The sequence below is a fragment of the Oncorhynchus masou genome, chromosome 13 (genome assembly GCF_036934945.1).
Source record: "Oncorhynchus masou masou isolate Uvic2021 chromosome 13, UVic_Omas_1.1, whole genome shotgun sequence".
NCBI lineage: Eukaryota > Metazoa > Chordata > Actinopteri > Salmoniformes > Salmonidae > Oncorhynchus > Oncorhynchus masou.
In genome coordinates this window covers 34,759,529-34,781,104 of record NC_088224.1, presented here as the reverse complement: position 1 = coordinate 34,781,104, position 21,576 = coordinate 34,759,529, and the positions used below count along the sequence as shown (strand labels likewise).

The following is a 21,576-nucleotide window of genomic DNA, read 5'->3' as shown; positions in this document are numbered from 1 at the left end:
GTTCACTCACGGTCATTACTTTTCAAGTGTCATTTAATGTTGTCACTGTTTTGTCCTCTAACGTTTATGGTGTACTAGGGAAATGTCACAATGTTTCATTCATATCCAGCACCACCCCATCATTGACATATTTGAAAATTGAACTTTTCTGGGGTTTTTTTGTAAAAAGAAGGTTACATTGTAAATACTTCAATCATCTACCAATTAGTAGGCAATACCTAGTCATAATTGGTCAAAATCACACTATCACACAATACCTCACTGGAAACCATTATCTTCCGCTATCTTTTACCTCAACATAGAAACGCACTATTTTCACATAATTTTGGCCATGTAGTATGTGGACACCTGCTCGTTGAACATCTCATTCTAAAATCATGGAAATGAATACAGAGTTGGTCCCCATTCCAATTCATCCCGAAGGTGTTCGATGGGGTTGGCACTATGTATTCAGGCAGGCAGTGTTTTCCCGGCATCCACCAAACCCATGATTCATCACTCCAGAGAACACGTACCCACTGCTCCAGAGTCCAATGGCAGCAAGGTTTACACCACTGCAGCCGACGCTTGGCATTGCGCTTAGTGATCTTAGGCTTGCGTGTGGCTGCTCGGCCATTGAAACCCATTTCATGAAGCTCCTGGCGAACAGTTCTTGTGCCGATGTTGCTTCCAGAGGCAGTTTGGAACTCGGTACTGAGTGATGAAACCGAAGACAGATGATTTTTTACACACTTCAGCACTCTGTGGTCCCGTTCTGTGAGCTTGTGTGGCCTACCACTTCGCGGCTGAACAGTTGTTGCTCCTAGACGTTTCCACTTCACAATAACAGCACTTACAGTTGACCGGGGCAGCTCTAGCAGGGTAGAAATTTGACTAACTGACTTGTTGGATAGGTGGCATCCTATGACGGTGCCACATTGAATGTCATTGAGCTCTTCAGTAAGGCCATTCTACTGCTAATGTTTGTCTATGGAGATTGCATGGCCAGAGCAACAGGTGTGGCTGAAATAGCCGAGTCCACTAATTTGAAGGGGTGTCCACATAATTTTGAGTTTATAGTTGATGTGCTGGAAATTATGAAAGTGAACTGTAGACTGACCTAACTACTGATGCCATAGGGCTTATACATTCTCTCTTGACAGGAGCAATGTAACGGATGATAACAGCAGTTTTCTGGATATCATTTGCTTCTGTGGTCAAGCAGAAGTTGAAGAACAAGTAACGCTGTACTGATGTACTTGTCAGGCATCCACACATACACGCAATGTATACAGTGAGGTATTTAAATCAAGGCCTGTGTGTTAAATTTGAGGCCATTTTGTGGGCCTATGCATGTGTGCATACACCTCGGTTTTATACAGTGCATTCGAAGTATTCAGACCCCTTGACTTTTTCCACATTTTGTTAGGTTACAGCCTTATTCTAAAATTGATTGATGAGGAAAATATGTATTTCATTCAATCTACACACATTACCACATAATGATGAAGCAGAAGTACCTTATTTACACAAGTATTTAGACCTTATGCTATGAGGCTCGAAATTGAGCTCAGGTGCATCCTGTTTCCATTGTTCATGCATGAGATGTTTCTACACCATGATTGGAGTCCACCAGTGGTAAATTCAATTGATTGGAAATGATCTGGAATGGAACACACCTGTCTATATAAGGTCCCACAGTTGACAGTGCATGTCAGAGCAAAAAAACAAGTTGAAGGAATTGTCCATGTAGCTCTGAGACATGATAGGATTGTGTCGGGCACAGATCTGGAGAAGGGTACCAAAACATGTCTGCAGCATTAAAGGTCCCCAAGACTCACTCTCTCTCTACCGCACATGCTGTCTCGAACTCTGAATGCTCGGCTATGAAAAGCCAACTGACATTTACTCCCGAGGTACTGACCTGTTTCCCCCTCAACAACCACTATGATTTTATTATTTGACCCTGCTGGTCATCTATTAACCTTTGTTCCTCAAGATGTTCAATCTGGCATTAAATGGCCACGTACTCATAACCTCCCCCCGTCACAGCCAGAAGAGGACTGGCCACCCCTCAGAGCCTGGTTCCTCTAGGTTTCTTCCAAGGACCCTGCTTTTCTAGGGAGTTTTTCCTAACCACCGCGCTTCTACATCTGCATGGCTTGCAGTTTGGGGTTTTAGGCTGGGTTTCTGTATGGCGCTTTGTGACATCTGCTGACGTGAAAAGGGATTCTAAATCAATTTGATTGAAAACAGTATTTCGGAACGACCAAGACTCTTCCTAGAGCCGGCCGCCTGGCCAAACTGAGCAATCAGGGGAGAAGGGCCTTGTTCAGGGAGGTGACCAGAGCCTGATGGTCACTCTGACAGAGCTCCAGAGAACCTTCCAGAAAGACAACCATCTCTGCAGCACTCCACCAATCAGGCCTTTATGGTAGAGTGCCCAGACGGAAGACACTCCAGTAAAAGGCACATGGCAGTCCGCTTGGAGTTTGCCTAAAGGCACCTAAACGACTCAAACCATGATAAACAAGATTCTCTGGTCTGATGAAACTAAGATTCAAATCTTTGGCCTGAATTTCAAACATCACATCTGGAGGACACCTGGCACCATCCCTATGCTGAAGCATGGTGGTGGCAGCATCATGCTGTGTGGATGTTTTTCAGCGGCAGGGACTGGAAGACTAGTCAGGATCGAGGGAAAGATGAACGGAGAGAAGTACACAGATCCTTGACAAAAACCTGCTCCAGAGTGCTCAGGACCTCAGACTAGGGCAAAGGTTCACCTTCCAACAGGACAATGACCGTAACCACACAGCCAGACAACATATGAGTGGCTTCAGGACAAGTCCGTGAATGTCCTTGAGTGGCCCAGTCAGAGCCCGGACTTCAACCCGATTGAACATCTCTGGAGAGACCTGAAAATAGCTGTGCAGTGACGCTCCCCATCCAAACTGACAGAGCTTGAGAGGATCTGCAGAGAAGAATGGGAGAAACTCTCCAAATACAGGTGTGCCAAGCTTGTGCCAAGAAGACTTGTGGCTGTAATCGCTGCCAAAGGTGCTTCAACAAAGTACCAAGTAAAGGGTCTGAATACTTATGTAAATGTGATTTGTTTAAAAAAAAAAAAAACCTGTTTTTGCTTTGTCATTATGGGATATTGTGTATAGCTTGATGAGAACTTTTAATCCATGTTAGAATAATGTATCAATGTGGAAAAAGTCAAGGGGTCTGAATACTTTCCGGCTGCACTGTATGTGTGGTCGTGTTTTAAGTATGGCCTGTGAATGTTTCTGTGCACGTAGACAGTAGCTCCTATAATTGTGCCGCGGTACACCGATGTTTCCGCTGTTGTTATCGCAGCACTGTAAATGTCTATCGCATTGCTTAGAAAACCCAGAGATCTCATCTCTCTAGCGATTCTGCCTCAAGCAGGAAGTGGCTTTGTTCATTATTCATCAGCTCACAGGCACCTTTCACAATCACCTAACAACACAAAGCTGTCAGTGTAGGTCTGTGCCCATTTTAATATCCAAGCACAACCCATTTTTTTTTTGTCCCCAATGGTGCCACGGGTATGGAAACCATAGCGACAGCACAGGATTATGCTCGTCATGTGCTCATGCCCTCTCTGTAGAGCCTCTGTCTAAAATTCTGCTGCCAAGTCTTGATTAGACGAAGAATCACACCATCATAATAAAATGTATAATTCCAGACAGTCCTGCTTGCTGATTTTGATTTGGTAGCATTTGAGAAATAGCCAATATTCTGAGTATGAGAGAGGTTAGGTTGATTGTTGTGCTTTTTGCTTCCGGCGAACAATCTGTTCAGAACAATAAAACATTTCAAACGTTTGACAATTTCTCTGACCATGTTTGTTTAATTATGCTACACCAAAATGTCGTCTTTGCTGTCGTGTTGTGCCATATCATCTTAACTGTCTTTGACGTGACTAGTAGGGGTTACAGAAAGTCAAAATCATGACCTTACAAGGTCACACAACCTGCCATCTATTGTGTCTCTCACTCACTCACATATCCCCATGTTGGAAGGGAATTCAATCATGACAACCCTGTTCAGTGTTCAGAGGTTTTTCCAGAATATTCCTACAGAGAGTTTGAAATGGCTCTACGTAATAGGCAAGTGGGTTGATTTATTGTAATTGGTTTAACGCCATGGGGATGGCCTTTAAGAGTTTCTGGGCATTCTTCAGTACTATGTGCACGTGCTATTTCCCATCTTTCATAGCGCCCTGCTTGAGGGCCTCCAGTCCAAATGAAATTGGAGCGTGGAAGGAGGGGGTGCCGCCCCCTGTTATTGTATGGAAAAGGTTAATGAAAAGAGGAAGAAATTCCTGAAATGTCAGTTCTGTCTCGACACTCCATCCGAGCAGGTTAATGTAGGCTAATTATTACGGCAGTATATTTCATGCCGCCGTGTGAAAATAGCTGCAGTTGTTCAACGTTGAACCATTGGAGTGACACTTTTTCCATTTTACTTTCCCTGGATTAGACTTAATCCTAAATCTTTCTAAAAATTCTGCGCTGAATAATGATTTATTCAAAGCTTAAAAATATGTAGGCTTTTTATGTAGGCTACGCTATAAGGCCAACGTTCAGTGCCAAGTTTGCCCTCTTGTGGTTAGAGCAGTCCAAAATATATATTTCTGGGTGTTTGGATGCTGGGTGCGGACTGTATTGGGATATTAATAATATGTAATCCATTTTAACCTAACCCTTAATCTAGTGTCTTTGAGGACCGGTGTATTGTAATGCTTTTAAATGCTCTCTGTTCAGAGTCGTTTGAGTTTTGTTACGTTTCTGCTGCTGAGAACGTAGGCCTGTGTGAATATTATTTTTGACCATTTACGAGTGACTCCAATCCAACATGGATAGTTTATGCAGGATTCAAACCCACAACCTTTGGTGTCGACGGCATGTTCAAACTATCTGAGCCGTGTAATACTCGTTGCTTCGTGTGGAAGTTCGCATGATCTGAAGGTTCAACTGTGTCTTTATGCGCTTTATTTTGAATGGGAAAGGGAAACCTAACGCCTGCCACTTTCATGTCTTGCATAACAGGTACACCCGGGAGGTCTCTCAGCCACTTCGACAGCTCGGACGTCGGCAACACCACCACACTGTTGCTCAGCGACAACGGAGACACGTTGTTTGTGGGAGCGCGGGATGCAGTGCTCTCATTGGATATCAGCCAGGAGGATATCATTGTGATGAGGAGCAAGGTAGGGGGGTTGACCTTTTACCATTGATGTTTACATCCATCTAATCACAAAGTTGTTAATGAGTATGATCAGCTTTGAGACTTCATGAATCTGTATAAACCCTCTAAGTTCCTGCATATAAGACCACCAGATTTGGTTGGAAAATACCTAAGCCCTACAGTTCATACAGGCTGTATTGGAAATATTCAACACGGGAGAAAATGTCCCCCTTCCAGTGGTTTAATTCAGCGGTTGTCATCTGAAACAAAAACACAGCTGGTTCAACAGTTAACACTGACCTCTCTCCCTCCATTCTTCTTCCAGTTGGACTGGTCCCCCTCAGTGAAGGACCTGGATGAATGCTCCATGAAGGGCAAGAAAAAGGCAAGTTAACCCGAGCTCAGCCAATCCACTCATTAGCATTATTAATGCCGCATGCTGCCAGTGTTTCCCCAAGATTTGATCTTAGACGGGCAGTTTAGGCCCCTGAGTCAATATCCGGGGCTTCCGTTGCAAGAGTTTTCAATAGCACTTCATTCTGATCTTCGATTTATACCTTAATCTGTTAGAATAAGAAATTAATATAACACAAGTAGGCGCGGGGATAGGATGAGGCTGTGCATGGGGGTTCTGGTCTGTCTAGTAATGGGAGGAGAAGCATTACTTACTGGAGGCACAGCTGTCACTGCATTCCACCAACAGCCACCCCACCAAGACTGTAATTCTCTAATGGAATTGTTTAGCTTTTTAATTGGATAACTTTAACTGTCTTTCTGGCCGTCAATGTGCCAGCGATACAAAAGGAAGAAGTCGATACCAGATGGTCTTATGCCAATCGGGATTAGCAGACCTACAGAATGGGCCTGTACCTATCATCCGTGGCAATGGGTTTCGCCACATTTGAATCATCATCAATTCGAAACGCGATGGCGTGTTTGTTTTGATGGACACGTTTTTAAAAAGAGCTACTATTTTAATTTCTCAATCTCAACTCGTAATTCAAGTATGGGGTATTGCGTGTAGATTGAGGGTGGAAAAAAACAATTTAATACATTTGAGAATAAAGCTGTAACGTAACAAAATGTGGATTAAATCAAGGGGTCTGAATATTTTCCAAAGACACCGTATTGATGAACTGCTTTTGGCTGTGAGCGCTACTTTCACACCTACCGGCTAAAAGTATACAAAAGTACCGGAGAGTCCCTTTAATGTATTGTAGGCCTCCCTTGAAGTAAGCCTCCACGTGTGGCCCCATTTAAACTAAGTAATGAGATCAGGGTTACCAGAGCTATTAGCTCACTGGTGCTAACGGTGCTCCCTCCCCCTGACCTGCTCTCTCTAGACAGACTGACCCAAGCGTTTCTGAAGGGTCACCCAGTTCTGGTTCTGAAGTTCATTGGGTTTTGAAGGTTTATTTATTAGGTTTGGCTATCGCCTATCAAACTTGGCAAAACGTTTATATTCTACAATTCCTAGAACATGAGTATTGTTTAGACTGGAGTGACCAGCTGTGTAGCACACAGTGTACCTCAGGGACCAGGGTTAGGAGAATGTTTTACAACACTGTCTACCCGCTTTCTCCATCTCGCCCTGCACCCACATTTCTAAGGACGATACCTCGTTATTTGCACCGTCTTAACATGTTCTCTGTCTTGTTCCCTCTCTTTCTGCCCCCCCCCCCCTCTTCAGGCGGACTGTCCCAACTTCATCCGGGTGCTGCAGTTCTTGAACTCCACGCACATGTATGCCTGTGGAACCTTCGCCTTCAGCCCACGCTGCACCTACATCGTAAGATGCTCTTCTTTCGAAGCAATCCTTTTCTCTTTCAATGTTTCTCTTACTGTAACTAGCTTTTACTGGCATGACATATATTTGTACAGTGTATTGGAACCCACACCTACATAATATTATTTCCTCAATACTTTTCTCATACACCATATTCAAATTAAAAACGAGCTTTATCGTCACCAAATGTATGATTCAGTGTACTCAAGGACAAATACAGTGAGGACAGCAAGAAATGAACGTTTGTACTGTTCCTCCCACACAATCTTACATTTATATCACTCTAACTTGTTTTATTGGTTGTTTATCCCTATTTGCTCTCTTTCCGTGACCGCCTCCCTCAATCCTCTCTATTGTTTTTGTTCCATCCAGCCCTCTGAGTATCTTCTCCAACTCTGTTAAGAGGGTAATGGTGCTTGGTCATGGGCTGTACAGTAAACCCATATTAGATATTCTCTATCCAATGCCGAAGACATTAGTGTCAAGAACATCACGGTAGTAGGTAATTTTCTTGGCCCAGAAACGTGCGTGCCGGTGCTTCACACTAGATTGATAATTTCTTGAGCCAGTTATGTGCGGTACTGAGCTCAACGACCAGCCCCGGCAATATTTTCGCACTCTGCTGGCTCGTCCCCTTAGTCTGATGCCCACGGGCTGAGACTGTGTGTGTGTGAGAGCATTTCTGTATGATGATTAAGAAAATGGATCCTCGAGTAACCCCCAGTCAAGCCTGTGTTAACTCTGGTCATGTTGATGCTGACAGCTTTATTGTACTACACTCACATAGCCAATGCCGGCCAGGCCACTCAGACAGGACATCCCTCACATATGATGCCCAAAACAGGGCAACACTTGTATGTGTCTGTGGTATAGATGATTGAAAAAATATATACTTTATATACTTAGCTAGAACAAAGCGTACTTTAGCCTCAGATGCCTGTCTCTGTCTTTAGTAACCATTTTACATTTGGGCCCGTTTTACATCGAGGTAATGATCTCTAGCAGTGTAGCACTTGCAGGTTTTTAGCTGCTACACTGGAAGTGTATCCCCGAGGAAGTACAAGCCACTTAATCAAGTATTTACCCTCGTGAGCCAATGGTCAATTAGCAGAAAGTGGACACAGCAAAATTTCAAGGTTCAAAATTACACTTTGCTAACCACGGCCATTGTAGCAGGATTCATTGACAACGGTATCACTCGTGGTTAATTACGAATCCAGTGTAGCGCGTCTAACTTATGATGTTAGATAAAACCGCACTAAACGCATAACTTTGGCTCCCTCTTGAGTAATCTGGTGTATTTTTCCCCATTAGTTCCTGCCAATTCAGCTGCTACTCTTCCTGGGGTCCAGCAAAAATAAGGCAGTTATACCATTTTTAAAAACATTACAATACATTCTCAACAGATTTCACAACACACTAAGTTTGTGCCCTCAGGCCCCTACTCCACTACCACATCTCTACAACACACAAAAAATCTGTGTATAGTGCGTATGTTATAGTGTGTGTGTAGGTGTCTATGTTTGTGTTGCTTCAGTCACCGCTGTTCCATAATGTGTTTTTAAAAAATACAATTTTACTGTTTGCATCAGTTACTTGATGTGGTATAGAGTTCCATGTGGTAATGGCTCTATGTAGTATTGTGCGCTTCACATAGTCTGTTCTGGACTTGGAGACTGTGAAGAGACCTCTTGTGGCAAATCTTGTGGGGTATGGATGGGTTTCCTTGCTGTGTGCCAGTGGTTCGAACAGGCAGCTCGGTGCATTCAACATATCAATACCTCTCATAAATAGAAGTAGTAATGAAGTCAATCTCTCCACTTTGAGCCAGGAGAGATTGGCATGCATATTATTGTTAGATCTCTGTGTACATACAAGGGCTAGCCGTGCTGCCCTGTTCTGAGCCAATTGCATTTTTCTTAAGTCTTTCTTTGTGGCACCTCACCACACAACTAAACAGTAGTCCAGGTTTTACAAAACTAGGGCCTGTAGGACCTGCCTTGTTGATAGTACCGTTAAGTATGTAGAGTAGCGCTTTATTATGGACAGACTTTGCCCTATCTTAACTACTGTTGTATCAATATGTTTTGACCATGACAGTTTACAATCTGTTAAGTCACCTCAACTTGCTCAATTTCCACATGATTCATTATGAGGTTTAGTGAATGATTTGTCCCAAATACAGTGCTTTTAGTTTTTGAAATACTAAGGACTAATTTATTCCTTGCCAACCATTCTGAAACTAACTGTGTGTTGTCATCTGCATACATAGACACTGGCTTTACTTAAAGCCAGTGGCATGTCGATACTAAAGATTGAAACAAGTAAGGGGCCTAGACAGCTGCCCTGGGGAATTCAAGATTCTACCTGGATTATGTTGGAGAGGGTTCCATTGAAGAACACCCTCTGTGTTCTGTTAGACAGGCAACTCTTTACCCACAATATAGCAGGGTGTGTTTTTTCAGCAGCAGACTATGATCGATAATGTTAAAAGCCGCACTGAAGTCCTAACAAAACAGCCCCCACAATCTTCTTATCAATTTCTCTGTCATTTGTGTAAATGCAGTGCTTGTTGAATGTCCTTCTCGATAAGTGTGAAAGTTTGCCATTTTGTTTACTGTGAAATAGCATTGTATCTGGTAAAACATTGTTTCCAAAAGTTTACCAAGGGTTGGTTACAGGCTGATTGGTCGGCTATTTGAGCCAGTAAAGGGGCCTTTACTGCGGCGGCAGGTAGCCTAGTAGTTAGTGTTGGCCCAGTAACCGAAAGGTTGCTGGATAGACTACCCAAGCTGACAAGGTAAAAATCTGTCTTTCTGCCCCTGAACAAGGCAGTTAACCCACTGCTCCCCCCGGTAGGCTGTCATTGTAAATAAGAATTTGTTCTTAACAGACTTGCCTAGTGAAGTAAAGGTTCACTTACTATTCTTAGGTAGTGGAATTACTTCTGCTTCCTTCCAGGCCTCACTCTATTCTGCTCTTTTCCCTACAGAACTCTGAGACGTTCTCCCTGGTAACAAACCCCAGCGGAAAGCCAGAGGAGGGCAGAGGTCGCTGCCCCTATGACCCCTACCAACGTAACTCGGCCATCACCGTTGGTAAGAGATGACTCACAGGAAGCGGAGGGTAGTTAAAGAACCACAGGACAGAGCCTTTAGACAAGGAAATGTAATTGGCTATGGGCAAAGATGACATCATAGCTTTAAACATTCTCCAGGAAGTGTGCCATTACCAACCAATGATATCAGACATGTTATGGTATACTGGTGTCTACTCCTTTTAGATCTGAAAGGATTTGATAGGTCTGAGTTGTATGGTGAAAATTTCACCCAACCTATGCTTGAAAAAAATAATTAAATCCTTTCATATCTACAGGAGTGCCTAGGGGGATAGGGATCCATGTGGGATTCTTAGTCTCTTCGATGTCGTCACATTTGTCCCATCTCATTGTAGGGTAGGGGTTACGAGTAGTGTGCGGTGTAGGTGGTGGTAATGTGGTGGGGTTTTAATCTGTGATGGTGTCTGAGAGAGAGGAGCAGCAGATGCTAATATTTCCCATAAACCCTTGGCCTGATGTCTGTGCCTTTATGTGGGCGGCATGTGACTGCTAGCAAACATTTACAGTACCTGGTGGAGGGGGTTTATGGGTAAGATATGTATTTACATATGTAGGCTTATTGGCTACTTTCATTGGCCATAATTAACATTTTATGTTTTTGAGATTGTGATTTCACTGGCCAAGAGGGGGATGTTTTAAATGTCCCTGGATATGACTTTCATGAATAGTCATTACGCCTGTCACAACAGGTTGTGAGAATCTGTCCCCAGCAGAGCTTGCTGTTATGACAGCTGAGACGTACTACGCAAGGTTAATGGTTAACAATGCACACATCTTGTATTTGGGTCATGTCCCTTGCAATAAATATCACGTCTTGACAGATTCTCTCATCACCTGCTAAGGCATTGTGTCTTGATGTGCATGGCCATTTCCAGTACATTACATAATGATTACATGCACGGACTGTTCAATAATATTTTTCTTTCCTCTTAACATGACCTTGTTGTCATCCAAAGCCAGTACATTTCTTTAACTGTGTCATTTAACAAAGGTATTGGACTCTGTTAATGGTGGAGGAAATTTTCAGCTTTGGCTCTTATGTCATTCTCCTGTATGTTTACTCAGATTCACATGCCTTGTACTGGATGACACTCACTGTGTGTGTGTGTGTGTTCAGATGGAGAGCTGTACACTGGAACAGTTGCGGACTACATGGGAAACCGGCCGGTCATCTCCCGCCACCTCAGCGAGGGCAGCCATGTTGATCTGAAGCTGGATGACACTTTGGGCTGGCTGGAGGGTACGTGTCTGCAATAAACTACTCATGATGTATTACACACATCCGCAAGGCACTTACATACACTGAGTGTATAAAACATTAGGACGGCCTTCCTAATATTGAGTTGCACCCCCCCCCCCCCCTACTTTGTAGAATCTCAAATCTAAATATATATTTTGATTTGTTTAACACTTATTTTGGTTAGTACACGAGTCCATATGTGTTATTTCATAGTTGTGATGTCTTCACTATTATTCTACAAAAATAGTAAGAATAAAGAAACCCTGGAATGAGTAGGTGTGTCCACTTTTGACTGGTACTCTACATGTGACCTATTCCACAAAGTACAGCTAAAATGTGCATTTTAAAGAGCTACATTTAAGGAAGTAGTTTATAAGTCTGTTGGTGTTGGTTAAGCCTCCTAACCAATACGTCTGGACTGCGTTCAAATGATTCCTTTGTTAATTAATTTGCCTAACAAGCTTTCAGTAACACACTTACCTCTCGATCAGTCTAGCCAATTGTTCAATCTTTTTCTCCAGATCCCACTTTCATCAGCTCCAACTTCGTCCCCAGTGAGGAGAAGATCTATTTCTTCTTCAGCGAGGTGGGCCGGGAGTACGACTTCGTCGACAAGTTCACTGTATCTCGCGTCGCCCAAGTCTGCACGGTAAGAGATGCATTATCGTGTGGCTGTACTTCGAGCGTGTGCAAGATGCGTGTTTAATGATAATCCTCTCAACCATTTCCTGTCTGTCCCAGAGTGACATTGGGGGCCAGCGTACCCTGCAGCGACGCTGGACCACCTTTGCCAAAGCCCAGCTCCTGTGCCAGTCTGACAACGAGCTGCCCTATAACGTCATCCAGGACATTGTCACCCTCCCGCCACCCGAGGGCGCCCCAGTGGACGACACTCTCTTCTTCGGCATCTTCAGCTCTCAGTGGTCAGTAGTTTAGACATTCGCTATGAATGGGATTAAGTCATCTGACATCTCCTGTACGAATGGCAACCGTTGTTTCTTGTTAGCAGGTCTCAACACAATTGAACACTTTCTGGAGCGGCGCCTGAGACGGCATTTTCCACCATATCAACAACAAACAAAAAAAATTATAGAATTTCTTCTGAAAAAATGGTGTCGCATCCCTCTAATAGAATTGTAGAGACTATGCCAATGAGCATTGAAGCTGTTCTGACAGCCCGTGGTGGACAACACACTATTAAGAATGTTGGTGTTACCTGTACCTTGCTAGAGGATGACCAGTCCCGGTCATGTATAGTATAGTATTATGAACTCCAAATTATATTTTAATCCCAGAAAAACATTTGTCAAACAAGAACACCTTTTTTAAAACATTTTTTTTTACTAGTTGACATGTTGAGGCTTTTTGAAACAAGAAGTGTGTTTGGGCTTTAAAAAATTGCATAACAAGTTCCTTTGCCAAGTTTTTACTTATTTAGCTGCTACCAGATTGTAGCGCGGTTGTGACCACAAGTGTCTTTGATGTTTGTGCACTACTAGGTCAGTGAACTCAGGGCGGTCGGCAGTGTGTGCGTTCCGCCTGGGCGACATCAAAGCAGTTTTTGCAGGCAACTACAAGGTCCTGAATCGGGACACGCTACGGTGGAGCATGCGGGTTCAGGAAAAGGTCGCCAACCCGGGAGAGGTAAGCGGTGTCTCCGTCTCGAATGACAAGAGGTCCCCTGAGGGTCAGCAGAAATAAATGAGCTTGTTAGCAAATTGACTTCTTCAAAGAGATTGGACGAAAGGAAAATATAATTAATTAATTAAAAACAACTTCTGAAGACCCAACGGAACAAAAGCTACTCAGACCAAACAATGCCGGGTGAATGCCTTGTTTATCCTTGCCTAGGTAAATGTTAGTTACGTTTCTGATTCGTTTACACATGGTGTTGTCTCCCCATGATGTATTGCATTGAGGATCAATCAGCCATACCTAAGATCATAAGCGTGGCCTGGTTTGATGTTCAGTAAAGAAGAAACTTCCACACATTTAACTTGGCATAACAAATGTGATATCAGAGATTTACAACTTTAACCTCCTTAGCTTACTTGTTGTGGATGACTCCCACACAGGCCAATTGACATACAGCTGGATGTAAAATCCCTCTCTCCGTCCCCTCAGTGTGGCCTGCACAACGCCTCGGACAACACCCTTCGCTTTGTCAAAGAGAACTTCCTTGCGGACGACAGCGTACACCCTGTGGGGCGGAGCCTGACCATGGTGTCACCTGACCAGCGCTACAGCCACGTGGTCACCCAGCGTGTACAGGCCGCCAACGGCAAGAACTACACCGTCCTCTTCCTGCTCACAGGTACTGGACGTTGTTTTCAACCGGAATCGAACTAAATATCAATGTGTCACTCGGTACATGTATGCACCATTACCGTGTTAGTCATTTCTGCTCAAACGCTTGCTTTCAGAATCGGGCTACCTCCACAAAGCAGTGCTGCTGGAGAAGGGTGCCCACATCGTTGAGGAGATCCAGGTCTTCGAGCAGCCTCAGGCTGTGAAGAATCTCCTGCTCTCAATAGCCAAGGTACCTTTCTCGTCATTAGGTATTCTCCATCTCAAGTCAGGTACTCATCCCACTTTACCCTCGCATCGCTGTCACATTACATTTGAAGTGGCCTCTACACCACAGGGGCCTTCTGGCACTTAACATTAGCACTTCAGCCGCGAACGATGCAAACAGTGAATCTCCCTGTCACCAAAGCTCTCAGGGGATGTAACCTTGACATTAACTTTGCCTGTCACATTCCTGTGTGTGCGCTGGGTTTGTCTGCTCTCGAATCCCACCAATATGCCCAGAGGTCTAAACCAATCACGTCACATCTGCTGGTGACTGACAGGTGGACATGGCCTGGGGAGTGTGTGTGTCACTTAATGGCTACATGCCTTCTGTGAAGTGCGAGATGGTTGGTTATCAAGGAATAGACAAAGTCAATTACACTTGCAGAAACTCTGTTAAACATCTTTATTACCACTGCATATAATATTTCAAGGTTTTATCTAACAGCCTTCCTCGCAAATAATGAAATGCTGATGACGAATACAATTTTATTTTTTCCTATTGTTTTTTTTACTATTGTTAAGTGTACACTGTAGACCATAGTGTAGGCTAAATGAACAGAAGCTGGTAAGGTTTTGCAGGACGGTGTGTCCGAGGCAGGATGACCGTAGAGAAGGCCATGGTATTAGCACCGATAAGCCCGTTCTCTCTCGGATCTGCTGCACGAGAGAGCGAGTGAGAGAAATAAGCTGAAGAGCTGTCTGTCTATGATGTGTGTTCATGACGCTGCGCTTCAGTGTGACAAATGTATTCAAGGTGTGCATGCGTGTGCGCCGTATGGTTCAGCGTGTGTGTGTGTGTGCGCCGTATGGTTCAGCGTGTGTGTGTGTGCGCCGTATGGTTCAGCGTGTGTGTGTGTGTGTGCGCCGTATGGTTCAGCGCGTGTGTGTGTGCGCCCAGTATGGTTCTGGATCAGCGTGTGTGCGCAGTATGGTTCAGCGTGCGTGTGTGTAGTATGGTTCAGCGTGTGTGTGTGCAGTATGGTTCTGGTTCACCATGCATGTGCTGTCTGTTGAAATCATAATTTATTTATGTAGCTAAGACATAATGTACTGTACATGTCACGTAGGGGTCACAACACACGTCGCAGAGAATCTTTGTTCTCTGACTGAACCCGAAATATGGTTATTTAGCAGACACTTTTATCGGTTGAAGAAGTGCTTCTATACAGTACGTGACCTAGACCAACAACCGCAGTGGTGAGAGCAACACGCTTCAACCAAGACTGTCAAAATTTGCGTCAATGAATCGTTCTCGTAAATAATACCCAATAACTCAGTTTGTTCCTTTGTTCATGTAAGTGTATACTAATGCTAACATGTTTCTATCCTTATCCCCCTATGTTGTTTGCCATAGCTGTACACCAGTGGTCACCAACCGGGTTGATTTCCAAAGCATTTCTGTAAAAAAAAATAGTCTTGCTTTCCAAAAAAACAAACTTATTTTTTTTTTTTTTTTTTTTTGTGCTGTTGGTGGTAGGTGCACTTCAATCAGCAGCCCTAACGCCGGGAAGGAAAGGGTTTACATTTTGAAGCATTTCATGTGTCTGACGGTAGATCTCCGCCTACCCGGCAGGCCCAGAGAACAAATTAAGTGCACTTATAGGCCTACCGTTGGCCAGTCAGATAGCTCAGATCACTGTGTCTGCACAGTTTCCTCGAGCCATAGACTATAAAAAAAATAAGCTTTGGACACAAAATTGATACTGTGAGATTTCAAAACTTTTAAAAATCATGACTAGCTTGAGACTCAGTGAATACAGAAAAAAATCTGCTGTTTTTATAAGTAATAATTAAAAATATATAAAGCCCCGCCCCAAAAAAACTTCTCTCTACTTCCACTTACTACTGTACAACCAGCACTGCAGCTGCAATCAATGAATACAGCAAAGTGCTCCGATAAGCTTGCCCTGTTAATATTAGCGGCATGTCTTTGTTAAAATCGAGGAATGTAACTTTCTCTGGTCATAGGAGTAACATGAAATGCTGCTCGAGGCAAGAAAAGAATGCAGTGCGACTTGAGTTTCGCCATCAGCTGGAAGACTGTCCCCTTTTCTCAGCGGAGGAAGGGAGAGTGGAGGGAAGGTGAGTCACGTGAGAGGCGTGCTCCCTCCCTCCCTACCCTTAGACTGACCATTCGATGCAGGCTATTAAATCCAGTAACATAAAAACGAATGTTAAAAATATAAATCAATCTGGGCGGTAGATCTCTGCTTGCTTTTCGACGCAAAACTCAGAAAAGGTTGGTGACCTCTGCTGTACACTAACATTAGCGACTTAGCACTAACGCTATCCTTCCACCCCCCCGCACACACACAGGGTGTGGTGTTTGTGGGCTCATCCGAAGGTGTGGTGAGGGTCCCGGCCTCCAACTGCTCCTACTACAGGAGCTGTGCCGAGTGTGTGCTGTCCCGGGATCCTTTCTGTGGCTGGGACCCCTCCGTCAAAGTCTGTACCCACGCCACCAGCATCCAGGGCAACGTGTGAGTGTCACACCCCATCATGTTCCATTACAACCACTCCACCCAGCAGCTACAACACCAATACACTGTAGGATTTATAGAATATACCATGGCAAGCGTAATATACAACTTGCGTAGAGCCAGGTGTAAGGAATTACTTTTGGATAAAGGCTGTGACATTTTAGATTTGGTGGAATTCATTTATTTCCTTCAGGGCTGGATTCCCTGACACACACACAGGAGTAGGATTCATTTCTTGAAAACCGGCACATACTATTTAGGATAAGGTAAAAGGACAAGGTAAAAAAAATCTATCCTTCTGCCCCTGAACAAGGCAGTTCAGTTCTATGCAGAATTTGTTCTTAACTGACTTTCCTAGTTAAATAAATAATGGTTAAATAAAAAATGAAATGGACAAACATTGGCAGTAGAATAGCCTTGAGCGTAGTGACTTTCAATGTGGCACCGTCAGTTTGTCAAATTTCTGCCCTGCTAGAGCTGCCCCGGTCAACTGTAAGTGTTGTTATTGTGAACTGGAAACATCTAGGCGCAATAGCGGCTCGGCCGCGAAGTGGTAGGCCACACAAGCTCACAGAACGGAACCGCTGAAGCGCGTAGCGTGTAAAAATGGTCTGACCCCGGTTGCAATACTCACTACCAAGTTCCAAACTTCCTCTGGAAGCCACATCAGTGCAAGAACTGTTCGTCTGGCTATTCAGGAAATCGGTTTCCATGGCCAAGCAGCCGCACGCACACGAGTGGTGTAAAGCTCGCTACCATTGGACACTGGAGCAGTGGAAACGTGTTCTCTGGAGGGATGAATCACACTTCAACACCTGGCCGTCCGATGGACAAATCTGGGTTTGGTGGATGCCAGGAGAAATGCTATCTGTGCGAATGCATATCGCACACTAAAGTTTGGAGGAGGATTAATGGTCTGGGGATGTTTTTCATGGTTCGGGCTAGGCCCCTTAGTTCCAGTGAAGGGAAATCTTAATGCCTCAGCATACAATTACATTCTAGATGATTCTGTGCTTCCAGCTTTGTGGCAACAGTTTGGGGAAGGACTTTTCCTGTATCAGCATGACAATACCCCATGCACAAAGCGAGGTCCATACAGAAATACTTTGTCCAGATTGGTGTGGAAGAACTTGACTGGCCTGCCCAGAGCCCTGACCTCAACCCCATCGAACAACTTTGGAACGCCGACTGCGAGGCAGGCCTAATCGCCCAACATCAGTGGCCGACCTCACTAATGCTTGTGGCTGAATCGAAGCAAGTCCCAACATCTAGGGGAAAGCTGTCCCAGAAAGGGGTGACCAGCTCCATATTAATGCCCATACTTGCCTAGTTAAATAAAGGTACAAAATAAATAATAATAAAAATCATAAAGCTTTACTTCATTTTTTTTTGTTACTAGATCAGGGATAGTGTCCTCAGACGTTTTGGCTTTGCAGCCTCGTTCAGTGTGTAGCTACAAATCTCTTGTACAAAAAAAACAGACATTAAAGTTAACCAGAATGTAAACGGGATCTTTGTATGAACAGACGCACAGAATATATCACACAAACTCACATACAGTGCATTCGGAAAGTATCCAGACCCGTTGACTTTTTCCACAATTTGCTGAGCGAACAAATATTGTTTTTTTTTCATCGATCTCCACACAATACCCCATAATGACAGCCTAAATCGTTTAAAAAAAATCTTTGCGAGTGTATTAAAAATAAAGAACATACCTTATTCACATAAGTATTCAAACCCTTTGCTATGAGACTTGAAATTGAGCTCAGGTGCATCCTGTTTCCATTGATCATTCTCGATCAGCTTTAATATTGCAGATTGTAGCTTGCATACAACTTGATTGGAGTCCACCTGTAGTAAATTCAATTGATTGGACATGATTTGGAAAGGTACACAAAGTACTGAGTAAACGGTCTAAATACTTATGTAAATGTGATATTTCAGTTTAGTATTTTTTTATACATTTGCAATTTTCGAAAAACATGTTTTTGGTTTGTCATTATTGGGCATTGTGTGTAGATGGACTTTTTAAGAATAAGGCTGTAAAGAAGGCAAAATGTAGAGAAAGTCAATGGGTCTGAATACTTTCCGAATGCACTGTACACAAAAAAAAAGCACACTTACAGCGTAATCTCCTCTTCTATAGAGGCCAGGATGTGGATGGAGGGAATGTGCAGGTGGCGTGTGCGTCACCCATGATGCCCAGATCCAGGTCTGGACTGCACAAAGGAAACGCAGGTGAGAATCACTAGTGTAAACAGCCCTCATGCTTACAGGGAACTTTGTAGACAAACATCTCCATGCTTATCCTATTATCTATCTGCCAGACTAGTCTATAGATGGATACACACTGCATTGTATGTGTGTGGGTTAGCCGCTAACTGCCATAACTAGCATCTGGCTCAATCTGAACTTGGGCCTCAGTCAGTGACTCCTGAATTCTGTTAGACTCCTTTCCCCCAGGCGAGCTGGTGTTGGTGTTCCTGAATGAGGTGGTGCGACTGCAGTGTCCAGAGGCCTCGAGTCTGGCCCACCGCCACTGGGAGCGACCCAACGGCCGCCTCTCCCCGGAGCTCTACCTACAGCTGGAGGACGGAAGCCTGCACTTTCTGGCCACGCCCACAACCCTGGGCCACTACCTGTGTCTCTCCACAGAAAACGGCTTCCAGCAGAACCTGGCCATCTACCAGGTAAAGCAGAAAAGCAGCCCCACCACTCAGGCCACTGCCCCTGGCGTGATGCCCACCCTCCCCCAGAGCCCAGCTCTCCCCACAATCACCCAGGCCCTCCCCCGAACCACCCAGGCCAGCTCGGGAGGATGGCTCACACCGCCCTTGATGTGGCCCAAGCAGACCGAGCCGGAGCCCACCGCGCCGGCAAGTGAGACTCAGGCCACCACAAGGCGGACCAGCAGGAACTTTACCTTCTGGGTGGAGCAGTCGGAGGAGACTGAGGTGAAGTCGCTGGGAGGGGACAAGCTGCAGCTGGCACTGGGGCAAACCTACCTGAAGGAGCTGGTTGTGGTATCTGTACTGCTAGCATGCTGCATTAGCATCCTGCTAACCATTGCGCTGTACGGCATGAGGCAGCGCTGCCGCAGTAGGACGGCTCCCCAAACCAACGCCCCAGGGAGGGACTTGGAAAGGGGTGGCCGTCAGGAGCGGGAGGCCCTCCGGGGGGGTCAGTCACCGCACAGCAAAGGCAAGCGGAACGGGCAGGCGGCTCACAATGGCCAAGCCAACGGGGTTGTGCGTAACGGCACGCCAAAGGGCTCCAACGGGCATCTGCCCAACAACCCTATCTAAGCACAGTCGACCGTATTCACACCCTAACTATTGACAGTCTCATATCCACTCTTCCTGAGAGCAATGAAGCTTTTACATGGTCGCTCTGAGCCATGGGATTTTACATCAACACGGCTAACTGCAGCACTCTGAATTGTGTGGACTGTCATGGCGGGGAGAAAGACTGTTTGGCCTGATAGACTGTGGTAACTCAACTAAAAGGACACTGTTTTATTCTGGTACGATACCAGCCTGTGTGAATCAAATGGGCAGACTGATAAACATGACTCTCACTGCTCTTATGTAATATTGTGTATCATATTGTGCTGTATATACTTTGGATTTGAGGATCAATCGACTAGACTGTTTTTGTGTATTTAATGAAAGAGCCAAGAATGCCGATGTATCGAATGTACACGAAGGACTGTCACTGCCACCAAAAAAAACTGAATTGGTTCCTAAACAGATTTCTCTTCCACTAACTATTAACTAATGTGTCCACTCAAATCCCAGGCAGTGTGGATGCATATCGCGAAGAACACAAAAACAGCCTTTTCTGTTCGATCAGTGTTTTTTTTTTTGTATCATCAGGTCTACATTGCTAAACTACTTTGTTACTCTGCAGCTTCAGCGACGGTTACGGAGCACGTTGTATGGTACAAGGCTTTTTTTCCCACTCTTATTTATTTTTTCCCAGTTTATTTTTGTCATTCTATTGAATGTGCTGCCAATGACTTCAAGTGTTTCCAACTTGCTTTTCTTTTTCCCTCTCACCCAAACGCACATTTTTGGGAAATCCTGCGGTCTGTGAAGCCATGAGAACATGATGTTGATTTGACACTGTAGGCTGATCTCTTCCAGAACAAACAAGATTATTCTGGTGTTTAGAGACTTTTAGTTTTGTTCATGTGTTGTCAGTGTATTAACTGGACAGAAATCTGAAAATCACTTTTAAACCTGTGAAATTGCCAAAATTTGCATTTTGGATGAAAACAAACATGTTTTTTTGCTAGACAGCTATTCAGAGACTGAAAACAGATGAAAGATGTTTCATTTTAAGCTGCTTTAGATTATGATGATGATGAAGACTAATAGTTAAACAAATATGGTACTGATCAAACTACTTTTTTTAAATAAGTTGTCTTTATTTTTATACAATCGTATCTTACCGTTCTAATGTTGCAAATAAACAGTTCAATTTGTGCAAAACCAAAATCTGTCATTAGTGTTGAATTGAGGCCTACTGCAGAAAAGCTCATTATTTTAAAGCATTTGAACGCCTCACAGTATTATGTTATTAATGTAAGCTTCGTTGAGTAGGATTTAACAGAAAATGGCTCCAGGCTGTTCTCCATATAAATTGGCCATTGTGCTGTGTTGTGAAACACATTTTTTTTCTCACAAAGATATACTTGTGTCCCGTAAGTCTTCATAGTCAAAAGACCGACTGTGTATCAATCTGTGGACCTGTGTAAACGCTGCCTCAGTATCACATGCAAGAAGGTACTTAATGGGCTTGATAGATGGATGCGTGTTATGGCTTGCTATGAACTGATAAGATGACTGGACTCAACATGATCAGATTGATTTATCAGTAACTTGATGTAACAGACTTGTAATCTGTCAACTGAACTGGCTCCATATCCTGTAGGTAGATAATTTACAATGTTTTTAAAATGTCTCTTTAAAAAGTGCTCCCATTTGTCCACTGGGTGGCGACCACTACACGGAAACAGCCACTCAACTGACACCAGTTTAGCATTAGTCTTGCCATCTATCACAAAGTGATTCAAACTAGATGTATAGTAGGTAATCTCCAGTAATCTGCACTGACATTAACCATGTATTTTATCATGGAACACCATCAATAGATAGTCTAAGGATGCCAGGTA

General features: G+C 44.1%; 1 protein-coding gene across 5 annotated transcripts in view; it reads left to right on the top strand.

The window, feature by feature from the left end:
* sema4ab (sema domain, immunoglobulin domain (Ig), transmembrane domain (TM) and short cytoplasmic domain, (semaphorin) 4Ab) overlaps window positions 1-20,914 on the top strand; it is a 55,746-nt gene extending 34,832 nt beyond the window's left edge. For 4 of the 5 annotated variants that reach the window (XM_064983568.1, XM_064983567.1, XM_064983566.1 and 1 more), the window contains exons 3-15: window positions 5,061-5,221; window positions 5,525-5,584; window positions 6,890-6,988; window positions 9,978-10,083; window positions 11,221-11,343; window positions 11,865-11,992; window positions 12,085-12,266; window positions 12,843-12,987; window positions 13,468-13,657; window positions 13,767-13,882; window positions 16,234-16,397; window positions 18,547-18,638; window positions 18,849-20,914. In XM_064983568.1, coding sequence (XP_064839640.1) covers window positions 5,061-5,221; window positions 5,525-5,584; window positions 6,890-6,988; window positions 9,978-10,083; window positions 11,221-11,343; window positions 11,865-11,992; window positions 12,085-12,266; window positions 12,843-12,987; window positions 13,468-13,657; window positions 13,767-13,882; window positions 16,234-16,397; window positions 18,547-18,638; window positions 18,849-19,705 — 2,423 coding nt within the window. In that variant the 3' untranslated portion in view covers window positions 19,706-20,914. The remainder of the gene's footprint in view (window positions 1-5,060; window positions 5,222-5,524; window positions 5,585-6,889; window positions 6,989-9,977; window positions 10,084-11,220; window positions 11,344-11,864; window positions 11,993-12,084; window positions 12,267-12,842; window positions 12,988-13,467; window positions 13,658-13,766; window positions 13,883-16,233; window positions 16,398-18,546; window positions 18,639-18,848) is intronic. The other variant, XM_064983570.1, reaches the window with a different exon arrangement.
* Window positions 20,915-21,576: the final 662 nt, after the last annotated feature.